The sequence below is a fragment of the Heliangelus exortis genome, chromosome 24 (assembly GCF_036169615.1).
Source record: "Heliangelus exortis chromosome 24, bHelExo1.hap1, whole genome shotgun sequence".
In the NCBI taxonomy this organism is placed as follows: domain Eukaryota; kingdom Metazoa; phylum Chordata; class Aves; order Apodiformes; family Trochilidae; genus Heliangelus; species Heliangelus exortis.
In genome coordinates this window covers 2,599,119-2,617,427 of record NC_092445.1, presented here as the reverse complement: position 1 = coordinate 2,617,427, position 18,309 = coordinate 2,599,119, and the positions used below count along the sequence as shown (strand labels likewise).

Genomic DNA, 18,309 nt, shown 5'->3' with positions numbered 1-18,309 from the left:
CTGAGCACCCAGCTTTGTGCTGGGTGACTGGGAGCCCCTGTGGAGCAAGATGGGACTGTGAGGGGCAGGATGGTGCTGGGGGTACCCATGGGATGGGGCTGGGGACACCCAGTGGGTTTGGGGTCCTGCAAAGCCCCGGAGGACCCCACCCTGAGCTTTTAGAGTGGGTGGGGGACTGCTGGGAGGGCAGAATTGCTGCCACCCCCACACCCACCAGCGACCGGTCCTCCCAGTCCCCCCAGTGCCACATCCTGCCCCCAACCCCCCCCCCTCCTCGGGTAAGGTTTGGGGATGTTACTCCCACCCCATCCCCACGCCCACACCCTTATTTTCCATCTTGGGGGGGGTCCCCCTACCCCGCGGTGCTTCCCCACTGCACCGCCCCTGCCCGGGCTGCCTGACGCCTCCCAGTTCAGCCCAGTTCAACCCAGTTCAGTCCCGTCCGGCGGGTGGTGCTGGCTCCAGTCCCTGCTTTCCTGCCGCCGGGGCGAGGAGGCGGTTGCTCGCCCTGCGGTTGCCTCAGCTCTGGGCCACCAGCACCCAAGGGTGGGGACCGGGGGACACCCGCTGCCACCAAGGTCCCGGTGGGGTTCTGGGGGTGGGACAAATCCCCCGTGACCCCCACCCGCGGCGCTGGGGAGGTAAGTGGGGCTCACACCCCCCCCTCTCCACTTCTTTGCCCCACGCAGCAGAACCGCGGAGTGGGGGTGGGGGGGGTTGGGGAGTTTGGGTCCTTTCACCCTGTTCGTGGGGCTGCAGCCCCCCCCTCCGCTCCCCACTGTGGAAGGATGGGGTGGGGGGCTCTGTGGGGAGTGGGGGGCTCTGTGGGGGGTGGGGGTGTGGAGCTTTGCCGTGGCTTTTATGGTCCCCAGGCTGAGGGTTGGGTGGAGGGGTCTGAGGCCACGGGGATGGGCTGCGGCGACCCTGGTGCTGGCGCGGGGGGGGGGGGAAATTGCGCTGAGGTGGGGGGGCTGCCCTGGAGGGAGGTGGGGGGGGGGCTGCCGGGGGCTGCCCGTCCCCTGTTGGGGGTCGGGGGGTGCATTTTGGGGAGGGGGGTGTGGGGGTGTCGTTTCACGCCGTGCATCGCCCCCCCCCCGCCGCCCCCCGGGCTGTTTGCAAAGAAAAAAGGGAGACGTGCACCCCCCCGCACCCCTCCGATTGTGGCTTACTGGGGAGGTTTAACTGGTTTGACTGGTCTCCCGTGCAGGGCAGGGGGCCGGGTGCCCAGCACCCCTCTGGGGCTGTACATGGGTGCTCCCTGATCCCCCCTTCTGCACCCACCGGGGGCCCCGGGATGGGAACAAGGGTGACACTGCCTGGGACAGCCCTGGGGGACTTTTTTGGGTGCCGGTCCAGTTCCGGGGTGGGGGGGAGGGGGAGGGCAGGAGGATAGGAAAGGGCTGCGGGGGGGAGGCAGCAGCAGCATCACCCTGGTGCGTGTCCCCTGAGACCCCCACCCACGGGCTGGGTGCTGATGGGTGTCACGGGATCCCCGTGCTGAGCATGGGGGCGCCACGGGGGGGGGATGAGGGGGAGCTAGAGGGTCCTTGGTACTTGAGGGAGGGGGTCCCTGGTGTTGGTTTGGGGGAGCCCGTGGTGGGGCTGCACCCCCCTGGTTGCTGAGCTCAGATCCTGCGCTGGGGTCCCCAGTGCTGGGGATGTCTGAGACCTCCCCCCCGTGGGGCTGGGACAGGGACACCCGTGGGATTTGGGGACGGGGCTGGGATGAGGCCACTCGTGGGACCTGGGGGCAGGGTCACCCAAGGGGCTTGGAAAAGGGGACCTGTGGGGCTGGGGACAGGACCCTCTGTGGGGCTGGGGAGAGGCCCACTGGTGCCTGAGCCCCACGGAGGAGGTGGCAGCCCCAGAGCCGTGCTGCTGCCCACATCCCAGCAGGGTGATGGGGGTTGGGGGGAGGTTGGGGAGGGGACTGATCCCCCCCCCTCCAGCGCTGCTGCAATTTCCTGCCCGCAGCCCCAATCCTTTCCCAACGCCGGGGCCGGGCAGGGGGGGGCAGTGGGGCCAGAACCCTCTGCTCTGTGATGAGCTGAGTTGGGTCTCAGCCTGGTTGGGTCTCAGCCCACCCTGGGTGCAGCCGAGTCCCCTTTTGCCACCCGTCCCGGTGCCACGGCACCCGATGAAACCCGTGGGAAAGGGACAGGGGCAGAGCTGGCCCTGAGCAAACACCCTGAGCAAACACGGGCTGTGGGCAGGATCCTGGCAGCGGGCAGGGCTGGCACTGGCACAGGGCCTGGCAGCAGGAGGTGCAGGCAGGACTGGGACCTGCCTGGGCTCCTGGCCTTGGCACCTTCGGCATCTTCCCACCCCTTGGTTTGTCCCTGTTGGGTGTCCTGGGGGTGTTTTGGAAGGGGGGGGGGGGGGTGCATGCTGAGCTCCCCACCCCATCTCTTCCCAGAGGGTCAGGATGAGTCCCACCCCAGGGAGTCCCGGAGGTGTTTTGGGGTGCACTGTGTGTGGTGGGGGGTGTGTGTGTGCTTGCTGAGCTCCCCACCCCATCTCTTTGCAGGGGGTCAGGATGAGTCCCACCCCAAAGTGGTCCCAAGGTCCCTTTCCAGATGTTGGCATCACTGGTGCATGCCCGGCACGCTGAGCACCCCCGGCTGCAGCCCCCCACCTCTCAGCACCCACCTGGGCCGGTGCCCCGGGGTGACCCCGCCGTGTCCCCCCGTCCCACCATGGCTCTGGAGCTGGGGACAGAGGCGCTGCTGGACCTGAGCTTCCTGACGGAGGAGGAGCGGATCGCTATCACCGAGGTGCTGCGCCGGGACTGGCAGCTCCGCCGGCGGGAGGAGGGACGCATCAGGTGAGGAGGGGTGTCCCCGGCTCGGTCTCACCCTGGGGGACAGGTGGGCACCCCCCGAGATCAGCCAGGCTCGAGTTTGTCCCCCCTTTGGGACAGAGAGCAGCCAGCCTGGGGTCTGTTCTCTTGGGGTCAAACCAGGCTGCGGGTCCCCTTTGCTCTGGGGGCGGGGACACCCATTGAGCCCAGCCAGGGGGAAGGTCCCCCCAGCATCAGGGGTCTCAACCCCCCCGGGAGATGGTGGTTGGTGTCCCCAGGGCCACTCACGGTGTCCCCGTGAGGTGATGGGTGGCACCGGGGGCCGTGGCAGCACCGGGGTTGGTGGCAACGCCGGGGTGGGAGGGCCCAGGGGTGGGGAGGACCCAAAGCCGCTTTCTCCTCCAGCAAACTCCGCAAGTCGGTGTCGGACCCGGTCCGGCTGAGGATCCTGACCGGGGACTGGTTCTGTGACGCACGAGCCCAGCGCCACCGGCACCATTTGGGCTCCGACCTGGTCCGAGCCTCCATCCGCCGCAGGAGGCGGCCCCGGGGTAGGTGATGGTGAGGACCTTGTAGGGGGGTGGGGGACACAACGTGGGCCAGAGCTCAGCCCACTGAGGTCCCCGATGTCCCCAGGGGACACGGAGCGTGGCTTCAGCCTGGGCGAGCTGGAGGAGCCGCTGGCAGAGGAAAAGGAGGATGAGGATGGTGTGGAACAGGAGGAGAGGTGAGGGTGGGGGGACCTCACCCCATGGGTGCCCCCGGGCTGGTGGCACCTCTTAGTGGTCCCCTCTGGGGGTGGCACAGCCCTGGGATGGCCCCAGGGGGGTAGGGGGTGGGGTTTGGAGGTGGGGAAGGGGAACAGAACCCACGGTGGAGGGGATGGCACAGCCTGAGCTGTGCTGTCCCAGTGTCCCAGTGTCTGTCCAGTGTCCCAGTGTCTGTCCACCACCCGGGTGGGGGGGGTCTGCAGCTCAGATTTATAAATAACTGAGGGAGGGGGGGGTGTTGGGGGGACAGAAATTGCTCTTTATCCTGATGCCTTGTGGAGAGAAACTAACGGGGGGTCCCTTCTCACAGCCCCCCCCTGGAGCGGGCACAGGCAGCCACGGAGCCCCAGGTGGGTGCCCAGAGGGGGGGTTGAGGCAACCGGTACCTGACCCCCCGGTGATGGGCTCGGGGGGGCCCTGTGGGTCACCCTGGCTGTGGGGACACAGAGCCACAGTGTCACCCAGGAGGGGGCTGCTCTTGGGGCCAGCCTTGCTTTGCCAAAGGGAATGTGGGGAGCACTGGGGGACATCCCAGGGGACATCCTTCTCCCCAGGGACCCAGAGGGGATGGACTGAGGGGAGCAGGTGGGCAGAGTGCCCCAGGTCCCTCTTTTCACCCTGTCCCCCCTGTGCCACCTCACAGCCCAACCCTGCAGCCCCTGCTCTGGAGGGGACCCCAGTGTCACAGCCCCTGTGGCAGGGTGACATCCCGGTGAGGGAGCAGGACAGCCCAGCCCAGCCAGGTAACCGGGATGGGAGTCCAGTGCTGCTGAGATCTGGGGGGGTTTGGACCCCCAGCATTGCTCACCAGCCTCCTCCCAGCCCCCCAGCATGGGGACCCCCAGCCCTAGATGTGTCTCACTCCTCTTGCCATAAAAAGAAGGGGGGAACAGCCCCTCCTACCTGTCCCTGCTGCACTGGGGCCCCCCCACCCACACCGGACCCTTGCAGGTGGCACGGAAGGTGGGAACCCCTTTGACTCCTCCAGTGCTGAGGAAGAGGAGGATGAGCCCAACACCACACACAGTGTCCCTGATGCTGGCCAGGTGTGGGGGAGGGGTCTGGGGGGGGGCATATGGGGCTGGAGGGGGCTGTCTGGGGCTTGGGGGCTCTGTATGGGGCTGTCTTGGGGCTTTCTGGGGTTGGGGGTGATGTCTGGAGTTTGAGGGGGCTGAAGGAGGCTTGAAGGGCTGGAAGGGGTTGGGAGTGGTTGGAAGGGGGAGGCTGTCTGGGGTTGGGAGGGGCTCTATGGGGCTGGGGGCTATCTGAGGATGTCTGGAGTTGGGGGGTGGGGGGGGAGTTGTCTCGGGTGTGCAGGGCCCAGCACTGGGCTGTACCCAAGCACTGGGCTCTTACTGGGAGCTCCCCTTGGGAGCCCACACCGGGGCTGTGCTGGGGTGGTTGTTCACCCTCTTTTCTCTGCATTTCCAGGGGCTGGAGACCCCCCAGACGGATCAGGCCCCCTCAGGCTGGGTGTCCCCACCAAACGGCCACACATCCCCAGGCAGTGTCCTCACCACCAGCTCCTCCATCTCCAGCCTCAGCTCCTCCACGGTACGGAGCTGGGAAACCGGGACAACCGGAGCGTGTGTCGGGGAGGTCACCTCTCCATCCTTCTCCTGACCCTGTCCCACCCCCCCTGCAGCTGAGTGGCAGCCTGATGAGCCTGTACAGTGAGGGGGAGCTGGGACGTGTGGCTGTGAGGGGCTGTGTCCAGTTCTCCCTCTGCTATGACCCTGCCAAGAAGGAGCTGCAGGTCCACGTCTTACGGTGCCGGGAGTTGGCTGAGGCCAAGAGGCAGCGGTCGGACCCGTGAGTGTCCCGGTTCTGAGCGTTGGCAGTGCCCACCATGGTCCTCGTTGCACCCACCTCATGGTTTGATGGGGTTTTGGGGGGTTCTAGGTACATCAAGACGTACCTGCTGCCCGACAAGTCCAACCGCAGCAAGCGCAAGACCACGGTGAGGAAGAGGAGTTTGGATCCCATCTTCAACGAGACTCTCAAGGTTTCTTTGGGGTGGCTTTGGAGGGCTCCCACTGGTCTGAGGGAGAGGCAGATGGGTGGGGTGGATAACCTCCCCTTCTTTGTGTCCCCTCCCCACCAGTACAAGCTGGAGAAGAGGGACCTGCAGGGCCGGACCCTGAACCTCTCGGTGTGGCACCACGACAGCCTGGGCAGGAACCTCTTCTTGGGGGAGGTGGAGATTGCTTTGGGTGCCTGGGACTGGGCCAACACACGCCCTGAGTGGTTCAGCCTCCAGCCCCGGGTGAGTTTCCTGCCCTCCCCAGCCTCCCCTCACCATCCACAGCCCCCCATGACCCCTCCATCCTCCCCAGATGCCCATCTCCTCCAACGGCCTCGCCAGCCGGGGCAACCTCAACTTGGCACTGAAGTTCATCCCAGCTGGCTCAGAAGGTGAGAAATGTGGGTGGGCACCCAGGGTAGGGGGGGTCTGGCACGACAGGGTGCCCCTGACCCTTCTCACCCACAGGCAAGGGGCTGCCACCCACGGGTGAGCTCCACATCTGGGTGAAGGATGCTCAGAGCCTCGTCCCCTTGCAGAGCAGCACCGTGGATGCCTTCGTGCAGTGGTAAGAGGTGGGGGGAGATGGCACCCAGAGAGGGAGCACCCAGAGGGACTGATGTGTGTGTGCATGTCCCCAACCCTCCCCATGGTGTCACCCCCCCAGCTACGTCCTGCCAGATGACAGCAAGGCCAGCAGGCAGAAGACCCGGGTGGTGAAGAGGAGCCTCAACCCCCTCTTCAACCACACCATGGTCTATGATGGCTTCCAGGCCAAGGACCTGGCTGAGGCCTGTGCTGAGTTCACCCTCTGGCACCACGAAGCCTTTTCCAAACGTCAGCTGGGTGGCATCCGGCTCAGCCTGGGCACAGGTCAGCTTTGGGGAGACCTCTGGGGTGGTTCCCTGTGGTGGCAGTGGGGTGACAGTGGTGTCTCCACAGGGAGCAGCTATGGGCTGCCCGTGGGCTGGATGGATTCCACGGCCGAGGAACGGGGGGTCTGGGGGAAGCTGCTCCAGCAGCCCGGGCACTGGGTGGAAGCACTGCTGCCCCTGAGAACCAACCTGGTCCCCCGGGGATGACCCCCAGGCCCCCCCCCGTGGACCACCTGGTGCCCCCAGACCCCCCCTCCATGGACCACCCGGTGCCAGTGGGACTCAGGGAATGGGGGGGGGGACTCAAAGCTGAGCCTGGGGCATCACTGCAGGGCTGGGGTCTGTGTCCCCCCACCCTTCCAGCAGCAATGAAGTGACACTGTTGGGCACATCTGGTGGCTGTTTATTGCCCCATCCCCCCCCCCACCTCCACAGACCCCCACTGGGCTGCCCATTTCCCCTCTGAACCCCCCCCCCCCATGAGCTTCCCCTTTTCCCCCCTCCAAAGACCCCCACCAGGCTGCCCCATTCCTCCCCTCCCACAGACCCCCCCTGAGCTGCCCCTTTCCACCTGCAGACCCCCCCTGAGCTTCCCCCTTTTCCCCCCCTCCAAAGACCCCACACCTCTCTGCCCATTTCCCACCCCCCCCACCAACCCCCCCCAATCTACCCTGTTCCCCCAGTTGCAAAATGGGAGGGGAAGGAAAAATTTGGGGGGGCTGGGAGGTGGTGATGGGTGACAATGAGAGGCACCAAAACTAAGAGAAAAATTCCTTTATTGGGGCTCTGCCCCCTCCCCCCCCCCCCGGCTCTTCGTGGGGCTGGGGGGGTACCCACTGCCACATGTCCTCTGATCCTCTGGGGTGCCCTGGGTCCCCAAGGCTGGGATGGGACCCTCACACCCAGCTGCCACCCCCACCCTCCCCCCAGGGAGCAGCCAGAGGGAGCGACTACACCCACACTGTGTGCAACCCCCCCAGGATCCCAACTGGGGAGGGGGGGTGTCAGTGACCTGGTGACATGTCCCACCCTGGTGTCCCTGGGGACAGAGAGAGGGCAGGGCCACCTTTGCATAGTTGGGGTGTGGGCAGGGGGTCCCTGGCTGGGACACACACACACACACACTGGCAGCAGGCAGGGACATCAGCAGTGGTGGCCTCTTCTCTCCCTTCCCTGGGGGGGGACACAGGACACGAGCAGTGTCCCCCCAGCCCAGGGTGTGCAGTGGCCTCAGATCCTGGTGCAGCAGACAGAGAAGAGCACGGAGTAGAAAAGGGCCCAGGGGTGTCCAGCCCCCACCCCAAATCCCAGGGAGTAGATGGGGGGGGGGGGGATACCCCAGTGCCCCCCTGCCCGTACCCACAAAGGTGGCAATGCCCTGGGAAGGGTCAGCCCCACGCTTGGGAATGGGGTGGGAGCTACTGCAGAAGAGGGATTGGGGGCAGGGGGGAGGCTTTCTGAAGCTGTGACCCCCCCCGGACCACTCCCCACCAGTTACAGGACCCCACCCCTCCCTGGACAGAAGACAGAAACCACCTCATAGAGTTTAATGGGGGCAGCCCCAGCTACAAGTGTCACCCCACAGCACACAGCACACACCCCCCACCCCAAAACAATGCACAGAAAGGATGGGGGGAGAGAAGGGAGGATTGGGGACCCCCCAAAGCCCCTCCAGTAACACAGAGGCACAGCAAAAGCACACAGTGAGACCCTGGCTCTGCCCCTCTGGGGGGCATGGAGGGGAGGGGGGGCAGGGTGGGAGCAGGGGGTGGGTGCTGAAGGGAAAAGCACCTGAGAGCCCTCTGGGAAAAGAAGGGACCCCCAGCACCTCCCCCAGTGAGCCCCAAGGCTGTGGGGAGGCAATGGGGGTGCCCAGGGTGGGGCTGGGGGGCTGCTGGGTGCTCTCTACCTGAGGCCAGAGTTCAAAAGGGGGAAAGGGGTGGGGTGGGGGCTGGGGGCACTTTACTTGGGTGACAGAAGGGACACGGATGTGCCAAGGCACTGGCTGCACCCTGCCAGGGGCTCTGTGTATGAAATGGGGTGGGGGGAACCGGGGGGGACAGACAAAGGGGGACACCCCCTTCTCTTCCACCACAAACGATTCTCAGGAAAAGAGCAAAGATGGGAAAACCTCAACATGCAAACCCTGAGAGAGAGAGAGAGAGAGCACCCCAGGACCCCCCTCCCTGGGGACAGAAGCTCTGGGGGTGCAGAGGGGCAGCCCCCTCCCCATCAGCACCCAGCACCTACTGGTTGTCCTCTCTGGCAGCGTGCAAGGAAAGAGAGAGGGGGCACAACCCCCCCACGTTAGACAGGGTGAGCCTGGAGGCAGCACTGGGAGGGGGGGGAGAAGAGCAACAAGCCCCCCACTTGGATCAGCTCGGGGGTTGGGTTTGGGGGTTCCATGGGGCACAGAGCCAGGATCCAGCCAGGCAGAGACAGAACAGACCCTGACAGGACAGCAGTGAGGGGACACTGGGGGGGGGGACACACACAAGCCCCCTCCATCTCCCTCCACCCACTGGGTGAGGATATGGGGGGACACAAAGAGCCACAGGAGACAACACTCAGTGGTGGGACAGGACACGGCCAGCTGGACCCCAACCTAGGGCTGACCCCCCACGTTGGACTTCATGGGTGGGCCAACCCCGTGGGTGCCCCCCACCCCATGATCCTGGTGCGGGGAGGGAGGGGGGAAGGTGTGGGAGCCTTACAGTGTTTGGTAGGTGCTGTCCTTCGACTTGATGAACTTGATGATGAAGAAGACAACAGCCTGGACACTCAGCACCAGGACGATGCCCCCGATGAAGCTGGCGGTGTCAAACCCCGGGGGGTGGAATTCGGGGCTCCCCGTTAACGGGGCACTGGTGGTGGTCCCTGATGGGGGGGGAGGGAGGAAACAGGGTGAGGAGGGTTGTGAGATGCTGTTGGTGCTCTTGTCCCAGCCGAAGGGAAGGGGCACAGGACCCCCGGTATCTGCCCGGGGCCGGGATGTCCCCACAGCCCGTGGATGCAGGGGTGGGCTCGGCCTCTTCCCGGGTTGGAGAAGTTGGAACCGGGTGGGAGAGGAGGCAGCAGGGACAGGATCCTGCTGGGATCAATAATTCAGAGGGCTCCGGGCTCAGGTTACCGGTTGTAATTAGCCCAAGGGCCGTAATTAACCCGATGCTCTCCAGCTCCTGGAAGAGGCTCCAGCCCCGCTCCCGTGACACTTCCCAGCAAGGATAGGGATGGATCCAAGGGGGGCTGCAGGGGCTCTGATCCCCCCCCAGCCCCACCCTGGCATCGCTGCAGCCCCCAGCAGCATTGCAGAGGGCACGGGGGGGGGACGACAAGGAGGGAGCTGTGACCCCCGGGGGGGCAATGGCCAAATTGAGGCTCCATGGGTGGAAGCAGGAGGGCAGCTCTGCTCATCCCTCCCAAGGGGATGTGAAACACGGAGGGAGGTGGCTTGTCCCATCCCACCGGGCAGTGTGGGACCACCCTGGGCCACCCAGACCCCCTCATCCCACCCCCCCCAGACCCACTCACTCGGAGGGTGCGTTGGCTCCTTGCTATGGGACCGTGGGGGCTCTTCCGTGGGGGACTTCAGCGCTGCTGGAGGCAGGGACAGGGAGAAGGGGGCAAAAAGGGTCATCAAGGGACATCACCGTGACCCCCTTGCCCCACAGCCCTGTCCTGGGGGCCGTGGATTTCATCCCCATGGCCCCAGCACCTGCAGCAGCACCTCCATCCCCAGGGCTGCTGGGTCTAGGAGGGGATGGTGGGTGCAGGGGGGGATGGTGGGTGCAAGGGGCAGTGGGGTTACCTGGACACAGGGTGCTGGTGTTGTAGAGCTCACAGGTCTCCCGTGCTGCCACCCCTCTCTGCATGCAGCTCCCTGCCCCTGCAGGCAGAGGCAAACGGGTTTTCCCAGGGGATCCCCCTGCAAACCATCCCGTGGGGACCCCCAGTGCCATTTGGGCCCCGGGCACCCAAATGTTTGGGTGGGTGAGGACTCATCCCCAGGAGTGGGCACCCACCCTGGGGGCTCACATCTGGTGGGAGCAGCACAGCCCTTCCTGCCAGTGGCAGGTGAGACCCCCTCGCTCTGTGTCCCCCCCATGGCCGAGCCCCCCCTCACCTGGCTCCTCGGGGGTCCTGCAGCCCACCCAGACGCAGCCGCTGCTGTTGTGCGAGGTGGTGCTGGCCGTGCACGTCTCACAGGACCTCAGCTCACTGCACCCCCCTGCCACAGCCGGGAAAAGGGGTGAGAACCAAGCCAGCACCCACCCACCCCATCAGCCGAGGTGGGGGCCGGAGCCTCTGCCCCACGGAGGAGGAATCCTCACCCTGCAGCAGGAGGGATGAAGGCACCAAAGCCCCCACCAGCCCCATCCCTGCTGGCTGCAGGTGTGTTGGCAGCACCTCCAGCTCTCCAGAGCTCACCCCACAGCTCCCAGCACCCACAGGTCCCAGCACCCACAGCTCCCCCCTCCACCCTGACATCCAGTGCTCACCCCAGCACCCACAGCCACCCCTTCTGATGGAGGTTTCAAAGAGCTGGGGCAGCAGCACCCACCCAGCTGCTCCCCACAGCCCCAGGGGGGTTATTTAGGCAGCATCCCCCCTCTGCCCCACCATCCCCCCCTGACTGTCCCACAGGACCCCCCCTCCCCAGCACCCCAGCAGTGGTGTTGAGTCACTTGGGTGGTTGTGGAGCTGCCATGAGCTCTTCTCCCCACACACACAACCTCATCATTAATTTACAGCAATGTCACCAAGGGAGGTGACATGGGGGGAGCTGTGTCTGGGCCCTGCCTGCACTCTGCTGTATCCCACACCTGGTTTCCACCATCCCGGGAAAAACCAAGGAGCCGTTCCCCTCCCTGGCCTTGTTTCCAGTCTCCCAGGGGACAAACAACCTCACCCCCAGCAGACCCAGCACCCCTGAGCCCGACCCAGCGTGGCTTTGCCACCCCATCCCCACTGGCAGCACCTTGCAGAGGAGTTCCCACCACACCATCTCCCCTCGGGGTGGGCAGCTCAAGGACCTCTCCCTCCCCCCCATAGCTTTTAGGGTCCTCCGGGCCATGCCTGGCTGCTAGAACAGCCCCTTTTCCTTCTCCCAGTTCCTCCTCCCAGCAAACTGGTGGCGTGGGATGCTGCGGCCCCATTGCCATGGCTACGGCGTGGTGGGGACGCTCCCCCCCAGCATTTAAAGACCTGCCGGGAGCCAATGGGAAAGTGGGACTTTGCTCGGAAGGCTTTGAGGCAGGTTGATAATTTCGGTTATTTTTATCGCGGCAGGAACAGACGCCGGAGCCCAACGCTGTCACCTCCCGCTCCTGCTGCAGGTGTGGGGTGGGGGGAGAGGGAAATAAAGGTTGGGGACACACAACAGCAGCTCCATCCCAGTGGATGGTTTGGGAACACGCGTGGGGCCAGGTCGGGCGGGTCAGGTCGGCGTGGAAATGTGTCCCGTGAGTGGCGGGGGAGTGGGAGGAGGGGGGGACACGCAACCCTGGGGTTTGCATAATTCATGCCCGGAGTTGCAGGGACCCGGGACAGGAGGATGACGCTTTCACTCCCTAAAAACTGTCCCCAAGCCCACGATCCGCTCCCGGCTCTTTGGAGAGGAGGCCGGACCCTGCATCCCCCCTGGCCCTGGGGGGGCTCAACCCCACAGGTGGGAGCAGGACCAGGAGTAGGGACCAGCAGAGGGCACGGGGCTCACACCCAGAGGGTGTGCAAACCCCCTGAAAAAACCCAAGGAACCTCCCCAAAACTTCAACTGCCCCAGAGCTGCAAACTCCCCTCACCCTTCCCCTCCTCCCCCGGCCCTACCTGCGCGGGTGGGCGCGCACAGGAGCGCGCACAGGAGCGCGCAGAGCATCGCCCCGCCGCACGGAGGGGCCATGGCCCGGTCCGGCCCGGCTCAGCTTGGCTCAGCTCGGCCCGGTCCCGGAGGGAAGTACCGGCCGCGGAGCTCCCGGGAGAGCGGAGCTGAGCCGCGGGCACATGCGCGCCCGCGGGAGGCGGCCCCGGGGGGGGCGGGGCGGGGAGGGGCGGCCCCGCCTCGTCCCGCCCCCCCACACCCTCCCACCCACCCCCGAGGGGGTCCAGCCCGTGGGGGGGGGACGGCTCCGCTCTGGGGATGCACCCACGCACCCACCCACCCCACCCCGCCCCGCAGGCAGCCGTGGGAAAGGAGGCTCGGGGGGCTCCGGGCGCTGCCCCCCCCAGCGCTGCACGCACTGTATGCACTGCCCTGCCCTGCCCTGCACTGCCCGCACTGCACGCACCCCGCACGCTGCCTCTGCACTGCACGCACTGCACAGCCCGCCCACGCCGCGCATCCTGCCCACGCCACCCGTGGGCTGCACGCACACTGCACGCACTGCACACGCAAGCTGCTGCCTGAGCGCTGCACTCACTGCAGCCCCACACCCCATTTCCCCCCTCTTCAACCCCACCAACAGCTCCCGCCGATCCGGTCCCCACCCCCGGGGGGTCCCAGCCCCCCTTTGGCAGTGGGGCCAAACTCGCCCCCCACTGGGCCCAGTTTGCTGGGGAAGATCTGAAAAGCATCGAACTGCGAGGAACCCGGGCGGGGGGGGAAGCAGGGGAGGGTCTCGGGGTGCACACACCTCCTTCTCCCCTCCCCCGGGGCGGGGGGGTTCCCTGGCAGCCGCCTTTCCCGAACCCCCCCCCCCCAGGTCCGGGCCAGGTCTCCCCGTTTCTCCCGGCCGTTCATTATTCAGGGGAAGTGGGTGTGGGATGCACCCCCCGGCTGTGCGGGGGGGACCCAGTTTCTTTTCCTCCCCCCTCCTCGGGCCGCCCCTTCCACCCCCCACGCGCAGGGTGCGAAGCGAAGCCCCCAAACCTGTGCAGCGAGGGGTGGGATGGGGGGGCAGCACCCAGCCCCCCACCCCCCTTCTCCTCCTCCTCTGCAGCTCGGCTGCGTAAGGACACTGTGGGAGGACCCAGCCCGGGGGTGGGGGTCCCGGGGGGTGTGTGAGTGGGTGCTGGGGGGGGGTTGGGAGGGGGGGGTGGTGATGTCTGATTTTTTATGAATGGGCCCCTCCAGCCCGGCTGCGATTACTATGCGGCGCGCGCGCCTAGCGGGGCGCTGATTGGCTCCGGCGCGACATTGACGTCACAGCGGGGCGAAAGGGGCTCAGGGAGGGAGGGGGGGGCGCGGTGGTGAGTCACCCCCCCACCCCCTCCCCCCCGGTACACCCCTAACACACACGCACCCCACACCCCCCCCCCGGAGGGGTTCGGTCACTATAACTCGGAGGAGCCGATGGCAGCGCGGCCCCAGCCGGGGAGACCCGCGCAGGTGAGTGCCTGGCACCAGGGATGGTGGGGGGGACACCGGCACCGGGAGGGGAGCACCGGCACCGGAGGGGGGCACCGGCACTGGGGGGCGGGCACGGACACCGAGGGGAGGGACAGGGACACCGAGGGAGAGGGACAGGGACACCGGGAGGGAGGGACACGGACACCGTAGGGGGGCACGGCCAGCGTGGGGGGGACACACGGGCATCGGAGGGTGGTGTATGGACAGCGGGGGAAGGAGGACACGGGCATCGGGATGGGGTGAACCGACAGTGGGAGGGGGCATGGATAGTGGGAAGGGGGCATGGATAGCGGGGGGGACATGGATACCGGGGGGGCATCAGGAAGGGGGTGATCCTGCTTGGGCATTGATAGCTGGAGGTGGATGAGGGGCAGTTGTGTCCCCCCGTCTCCCGGGTCCTTGCTGCAAGGCAAAGGGGGGTCCCCCAGGTTGGGGTGGGCATGGTGAGGCAGGAGGAGTTTCCCCCCCAACCTGCAGGAAGACCACCCCCTCTTTGGGGTCCCATCAGTTTGGCCCCGAAGCCCTTGGTAGAGGGGGGATCCCCCGTATTTATCTCCCAAAATCACTCCCCCAGCAATTAATGGTGGTGGGAGGGGGCTGAGTGGGCTCCTGTCCTTTTTATTCACATATTTATTTTTCTATTTTATTCAAAGCAAACCCCCTTATCCAGAAAAAAAACTCCAAACAAACCCTGGGAGCAAACAGCCAGCCCCCTCCTCAACAACCCCCTCCCCGAGACAAATCAGGGGGGGAGACCGGACTGTCCCTGGTTGGGTGGCAAAAGGGGGGGGCCTCAGGGGGGTCCCAATAGTGGGTGCTGAGGGGGCTGTGTGGGCTCTGGCAGGTCAGTGTCCAGCACCATGATAGAGGATGGGCCCCCCAGCTCCAGCCACGGCCGCTTCGCCGCCCGGAACGGAACCAGCAGCTCCTTGGACCTGGAATCCGTGGTTCAACCCTTGGCTTTGAACCCATGGGACGTTGTCCTCTGCATCTCTGGCACCATCATCTCCTGCGAGAACGCCATCGTGGTGGTGGTCATCTTCTACACCCCGGCTTTCCGGGCTCCCACGTTCCTCCTCATCGGCAGCTTGGCCACCGCAGACCTCCTGGCGGGTTTGGGGTTGATCTTGCATTTTGCTTTTGTCTACCTGGTCCCCTCGGAGGCCGTCAGCCTGCTGACAGTGGGGCTGCTGGTCACCTCCTTCACCGCCAGCATCAGCAGCTTGTTGACCATCACCATTGACCGCTACCTCTCCCTCTACAACGCCCTGACCTACTACTCGGAGAGGACGGTCACCAGGACTTACATCATGTTGATCCTCACCTGGGGAGGCTCCATCTGCCTCGGCCTCCTGCCCATCATGGGTTGGAACTGCCTGGAGGAGCCCTCCTCCTGCAGCATCGTCAAACCCTTGGTGAAGAACCACCTCATCATCCTCTCCGTCTCCTTCTTCATGGTTTTCGGGGTGATGCTCCAGCTCTACGTGCAGATCTGTAAGATTGTCTGCAGGCACGCCCACCAGATCGCCCTCCAGAGACATTTCCTGGCCACTTCCCACTACGTCACCACCCGTAAAGGCATCGCCACCTTGGCCCTCATCCTGGGCACCTTCGCTTCCTGCTGGCTGCCCTTCACCATTTACTGTCTCCTGGGGGATTACACCTACCCGGCCCTCTACACCTACCTCACCCTCCTCCCTGCCACCTACAACTCCATGATCAACCCCATCATCTACGCCTTCAGGAACCAGGAGATCCAGAAAGTGCTCTGGGCCATCTGCTGCTGCTGCTTCTCCTCCGCCGTGCCCTTCCGCTCCCGCTCCCCCAGTGACGTCTGATGTGGCCCTGGCCCTGTCCCCCCCCTTCCCCCTGCCCCTTCACTCACCCACTGTGCTTGGGGGATTTTCTTTTGGTTGTTTTTTTTTTTCCTTTTTTTTTTTTTTTCTTTTCCTCCTCCTTTTCATTCCCAGTCACCCAATGCAGGAGCTCTCGGAACAGAGCAGCTCTTCCCAGCCCCATCCTTTTCCTCTATTTTTAAATTTGCAGGAGAGAAAAAAAAAACCAAAACAAAACGTATTTTTTATCCCTAATGTCATCTATATTTATGCCTATGAGCAAGAGAGAGGGGGGGAGGTCCTCGTATTTTCTTTAAAAATATTTACGATGCTTTATTTTTTGAAGGGGAGGGGAGGGTGATACCAGGAGCCTTCGCTCCCCTCTTGCTTTTTTGACAGCCTGGTTATTTACCTCAAATAGTTAAAATACATTTTGTACGTTTGGGGAAAGAGGACGGGGAGGGGGAAGGCTGGAGGAGGAGGAGGGACTCAACCCCCCTCACACACACCCTTCTCCCAGCCATTCACTCATTTATTTATTATATATATTTTTTAATTCTTATTTAATTTGATTTTCATGCCGCCGGGGCCAGCGCTGGGGCTTGCTGCCCTCTAGTGCTCGCTGCCTTCGGGCTCTGCACCCTCAAACCCAGCAGCTTCGGGGGTCCAGTGGGTGCTGCCCCCTTTCCCCCCACCCTTGCCAAAGCCTTTTTTTGCACTGGGACCGGATTTGCACATTTTTTGGGGGGGGGGCTGGATGTAAAGGGGACCCCTGGCTGGGGTGCTGCAGAGCAGGGGTGGGAGGGGCTGCTTCTTGTTTACAACCAGGGAGGGGGAATAAAAATAATTTGTGCTACGAGGTGTGGCTGTTTGGCGGTGGGGAAGGGATGGGAGATGGGGTCGGGGGGTGGGAGAAGGTTGAGGTGTCGTCCTCCCCTGCCCCCCAAGTCCAGGCAGGGGCTCATCCCCTCTCCTTTTCCCTGCAAAATGCCAAGTGACAGCACGTCCCCCACCCATCACATCCAGTTAGCAGGAGCCAGCCCCGGGGGGAGCAGCACCGAGGGGGGACGGCTACACACACACGACCCTGACCATCCTCATCCTCACACCATCCCCCCTGCAAGGTCACAGGCAGCTGCCTGCACCCCCCCGGGGAGAGGGGGTGGGACACACACACAGGACCCCTGCACCCAGCTCCCCAACCCCATGCCCGGCGTTTGCTGCTCCTTCAGAGGGAAGGTTAATGATGGCAAAGCTAATTAGGGCAGCTCGTCCCCTCCGGTAGCTCTGTACCCCCATCCCCCCCCGTGCCCCTGCTCCCCCCGGTCAGGGAGCAGCAGGTTTCTCACAGACATTTGAGCATCCGCGGAGCCGCCGGGACGCGGCAGAGCCCGGGGCTGAGGAGCAGCCGGAGCCCGGCTGGGTGCTGCTGCCCTGCAGGGTGCGTGCGGGTCCCCAGGGCTTGGCTTCACCTCGGGCTCGGGGGACCTGGTGGCAGCCCGAGGGTTGGAGCTGTTTATTGCCAAGGAAATAACAGATTTTTTTAATTTTTTTTTTTTTTTTCCTCCTGGTTCTCAGCCAAGCCCAGCACTGTTGGAGGGGTTTGTGGTACGGAGGGGAGATGGGGCTGAAGGACCCACAGCCCAACAGCTCCTCCTTTCCAGGGGCTGGGCTGGGTGCTGGGGATGAGGTTGGGGAGTTTGGGGTGCTCCTTGGCCCCACTGAGGTTAAAGGAGCAGAGCTCAGGGGTTGGAGACACTCATTGTGTCATGGGATGAGCTGAGAACCCTCAGCCCACCTGGCCCTGCAGTGATAAATCCTGGAATTCCCAGCCCTGCTTTATTCCTGAGCAGTTTATACCTGGTTGTTCTTCTGTCAACATTGTAAAGCTGCTTAAATAGCTCTTCTCTCTCTCCTGATGTCCTCAGAAGGAGAAGCCACAGCTCCTTTGCTTCTCTGTGGTGGGCAAACCTGGCCGGTCCCTCCTGCTCCCTGGGGTCCCTGCCACCTCCCCTGGGGACAGGGTGACACACCAGGGTTTGCTGCAGGTCTGTGGCATAAAGACAGCACCATGCAGGTCTGCTGGGACCCCCCCTCAGGCTCCCACCCATTACAGCCACCAGCAGGGTGGGCACAGGGCTGCAGCCCCCAGCTCCTGGCAGGGCTGTGCTGGAGCTGGTGGGCTTCCCAGCTTCATCCAGGGTGGAATCAGAGGGCTGAGGAGCTGGGGAGGAGCCCACAGCAAGTCTGGCATCAAAGCCCACCATGACCCAGCCCATCACACCATGCCAGGCCAAGGGACTGCCCGTCCCTGGCTCCCCAGACAATTCAGAGCATCCTTGTGCCCACCACCGTGAGCCCTCTGAGGTCACCCCTTGCAGCCCTGTCCCCTGCTGTCACCAGACACCAAGAGGGCCATCACTCAGTCTGTGGCTGTCCTGGGTGCCACCTTACAGCTGGGAAAGGTGTTTTTTGGCTCCTACCTGTGTGCAGTTCCCTCCTGCTGGGATGGATGGATGGATGGATGGATGCAGAACACTGAGGCTGAGCGGGGGTCTCCTGGTGCCAGTGAATCTGGAGATGTTCCTGGCTGCTCCAGGCCTTGGGGGGACAGCACCAAGCAGGGAGATAAACAGCCCATGGCAGGGCCCAGCCTGCTCC

The 18,309-nt window shown here is 64.5% G+C and overlaps 3 protein-coding genes across 4 annotated transcripts; 2 read left to right on the top strand and 1 right to left on the bottom strand.

Moving 5' to 3' along the window:
* The first annotated feature begins 434 nt into the window (after positions 1-434).
* Positions 435-6,859, top strand: SYTL1 (synaptotagmin like 1). Its single transcript, XM_071767691.1, has 15 exons — positions 435-641; positions 2,528-2,824; positions 3,206-3,351; positions 3,437-3,527; positions 3,881-3,920; positions 4,214-4,313; positions 4,522-4,616; positions 5,002-5,124; positions 5,216-5,382; positions 5,473-5,575; positions 5,675-5,836; positions 5,907-5,985; positions 6,062-6,161; positions 6,261-6,466; positions 6,536-6,859. The coding sequence occupies exons 2-15, from the start codon at positions 2,577-2,579 to the stop codon at positions 6,673-6,675; spliced, it is 1,800 nt and encodes a 599-aa protein (XP_071623792.1). The 5' UTR covers positions 435-641; positions 2,528-2,576; the 3' UTR covers positions 6,676-6,859.
* Positions 6,860-7,227: 368 nt separating this feature from the next.
* On the bottom strand, positions 7,228-12,490 carry CD164L2 (CD164 molecule like 2). 2 transcript variants are annotated; one of them, XM_071767692.1, is made up of 6 exons: positions 12,295-12,490; positions 10,592-10,696; positions 10,277-10,354; positions 10,000-10,065; positions 9,183-9,345; positions 7,228-7,705 (listed from the first exon to the last, which is right to left on the bottom strand). In XM_071767692.1, the coding sequence occupies exons 1-6, from the start codon at positions 12,365-12,367 to the stop codon at positions 7,699-7,701; spliced, it is 492 nt and encodes a 163-aa protein (XP_071623793.1). In that variant the 5' UTR covers positions 12,368-12,490; the 3' UTR covers positions 7,228-7,698. The 2 variants fall into 2 exon arrangements, with proteins under 2 accessions (XP_071623793.1, XP_071623794.1); XM_071767693.1 differs by having other exon boundaries at positions 10,000-10,062.
* A 1,245-nt stretch (positions 12,491-13,735) lies between these two features.
* Positions 13,736-16,502, top strand: GPR3 (G protein-coupled receptor 3). Its single transcript, XM_071767861.1, has 2 exons — positions 13,736-13,792; positions 14,658-16,502. The coding sequence occupies exon 2, from the start codon at positions 14,674-14,676 to the stop codon at positions 15,649-15,651; it is 978 nt and encodes a 325-aa protein (XP_071623962.1). The 5' UTR covers positions 13,736-13,792; positions 14,658-14,673; the 3' UTR covers positions 15,652-16,502.
* The last annotated feature ends 1,807 nt before the right edge of the window (positions 16,503-18,309 follow it).

Coding starts and splice junctions, on each gene's coding strand:
- SYTL1 (XM_071767691.1), top strand. CDS start 2,577: ATGTTGGCATCACTGGTGCATGCCCGGCACGCTGAGCACCCCCGGCTG. Junction 5,837..5,906: donor GGTTCAGCCTCCAGCCCCGG/GTGAGTTTCCTG, acceptor CATCCTCCCCAG/ATGCCCATCTCCTCCAACGG. Junction 6,162..6,260: donor GTGGATGCCTTCGTGCAGTG/GTAAGAGGTGGG, acceptor TCACCCCCCCAG/CTACGTCCTGCCAGATGACA.
- CD164L2 (XM_071767692.1), bottom strand. CDS start 12,367: ATGGCCCCTCCGTGCGGCGGGGCGATGCTCTGCGCGCTCCTGTGCGCG. Junction 10,355..10,591: donor CAGGACCCCCGAGGAGCCAG/GTGAGGGGGGGC, acceptor CTCTGCCTGCAG/GGGCAGGGAGCTGCATGCAG. Junction 10,066..10,276: donor CACCAGCACCCTGTGTCCAG/GTAACCCCACTG, acceptor CCCTGCCTCCAG/CAGCGCTGAAGTCCCCCACG.
- GPR3 (XM_071767861.1), top strand. CDS start 14,674: ATGATAGAGGATGGGCCCCCCAGCTCCAGCCACGGCCGCTTCGCCGCC.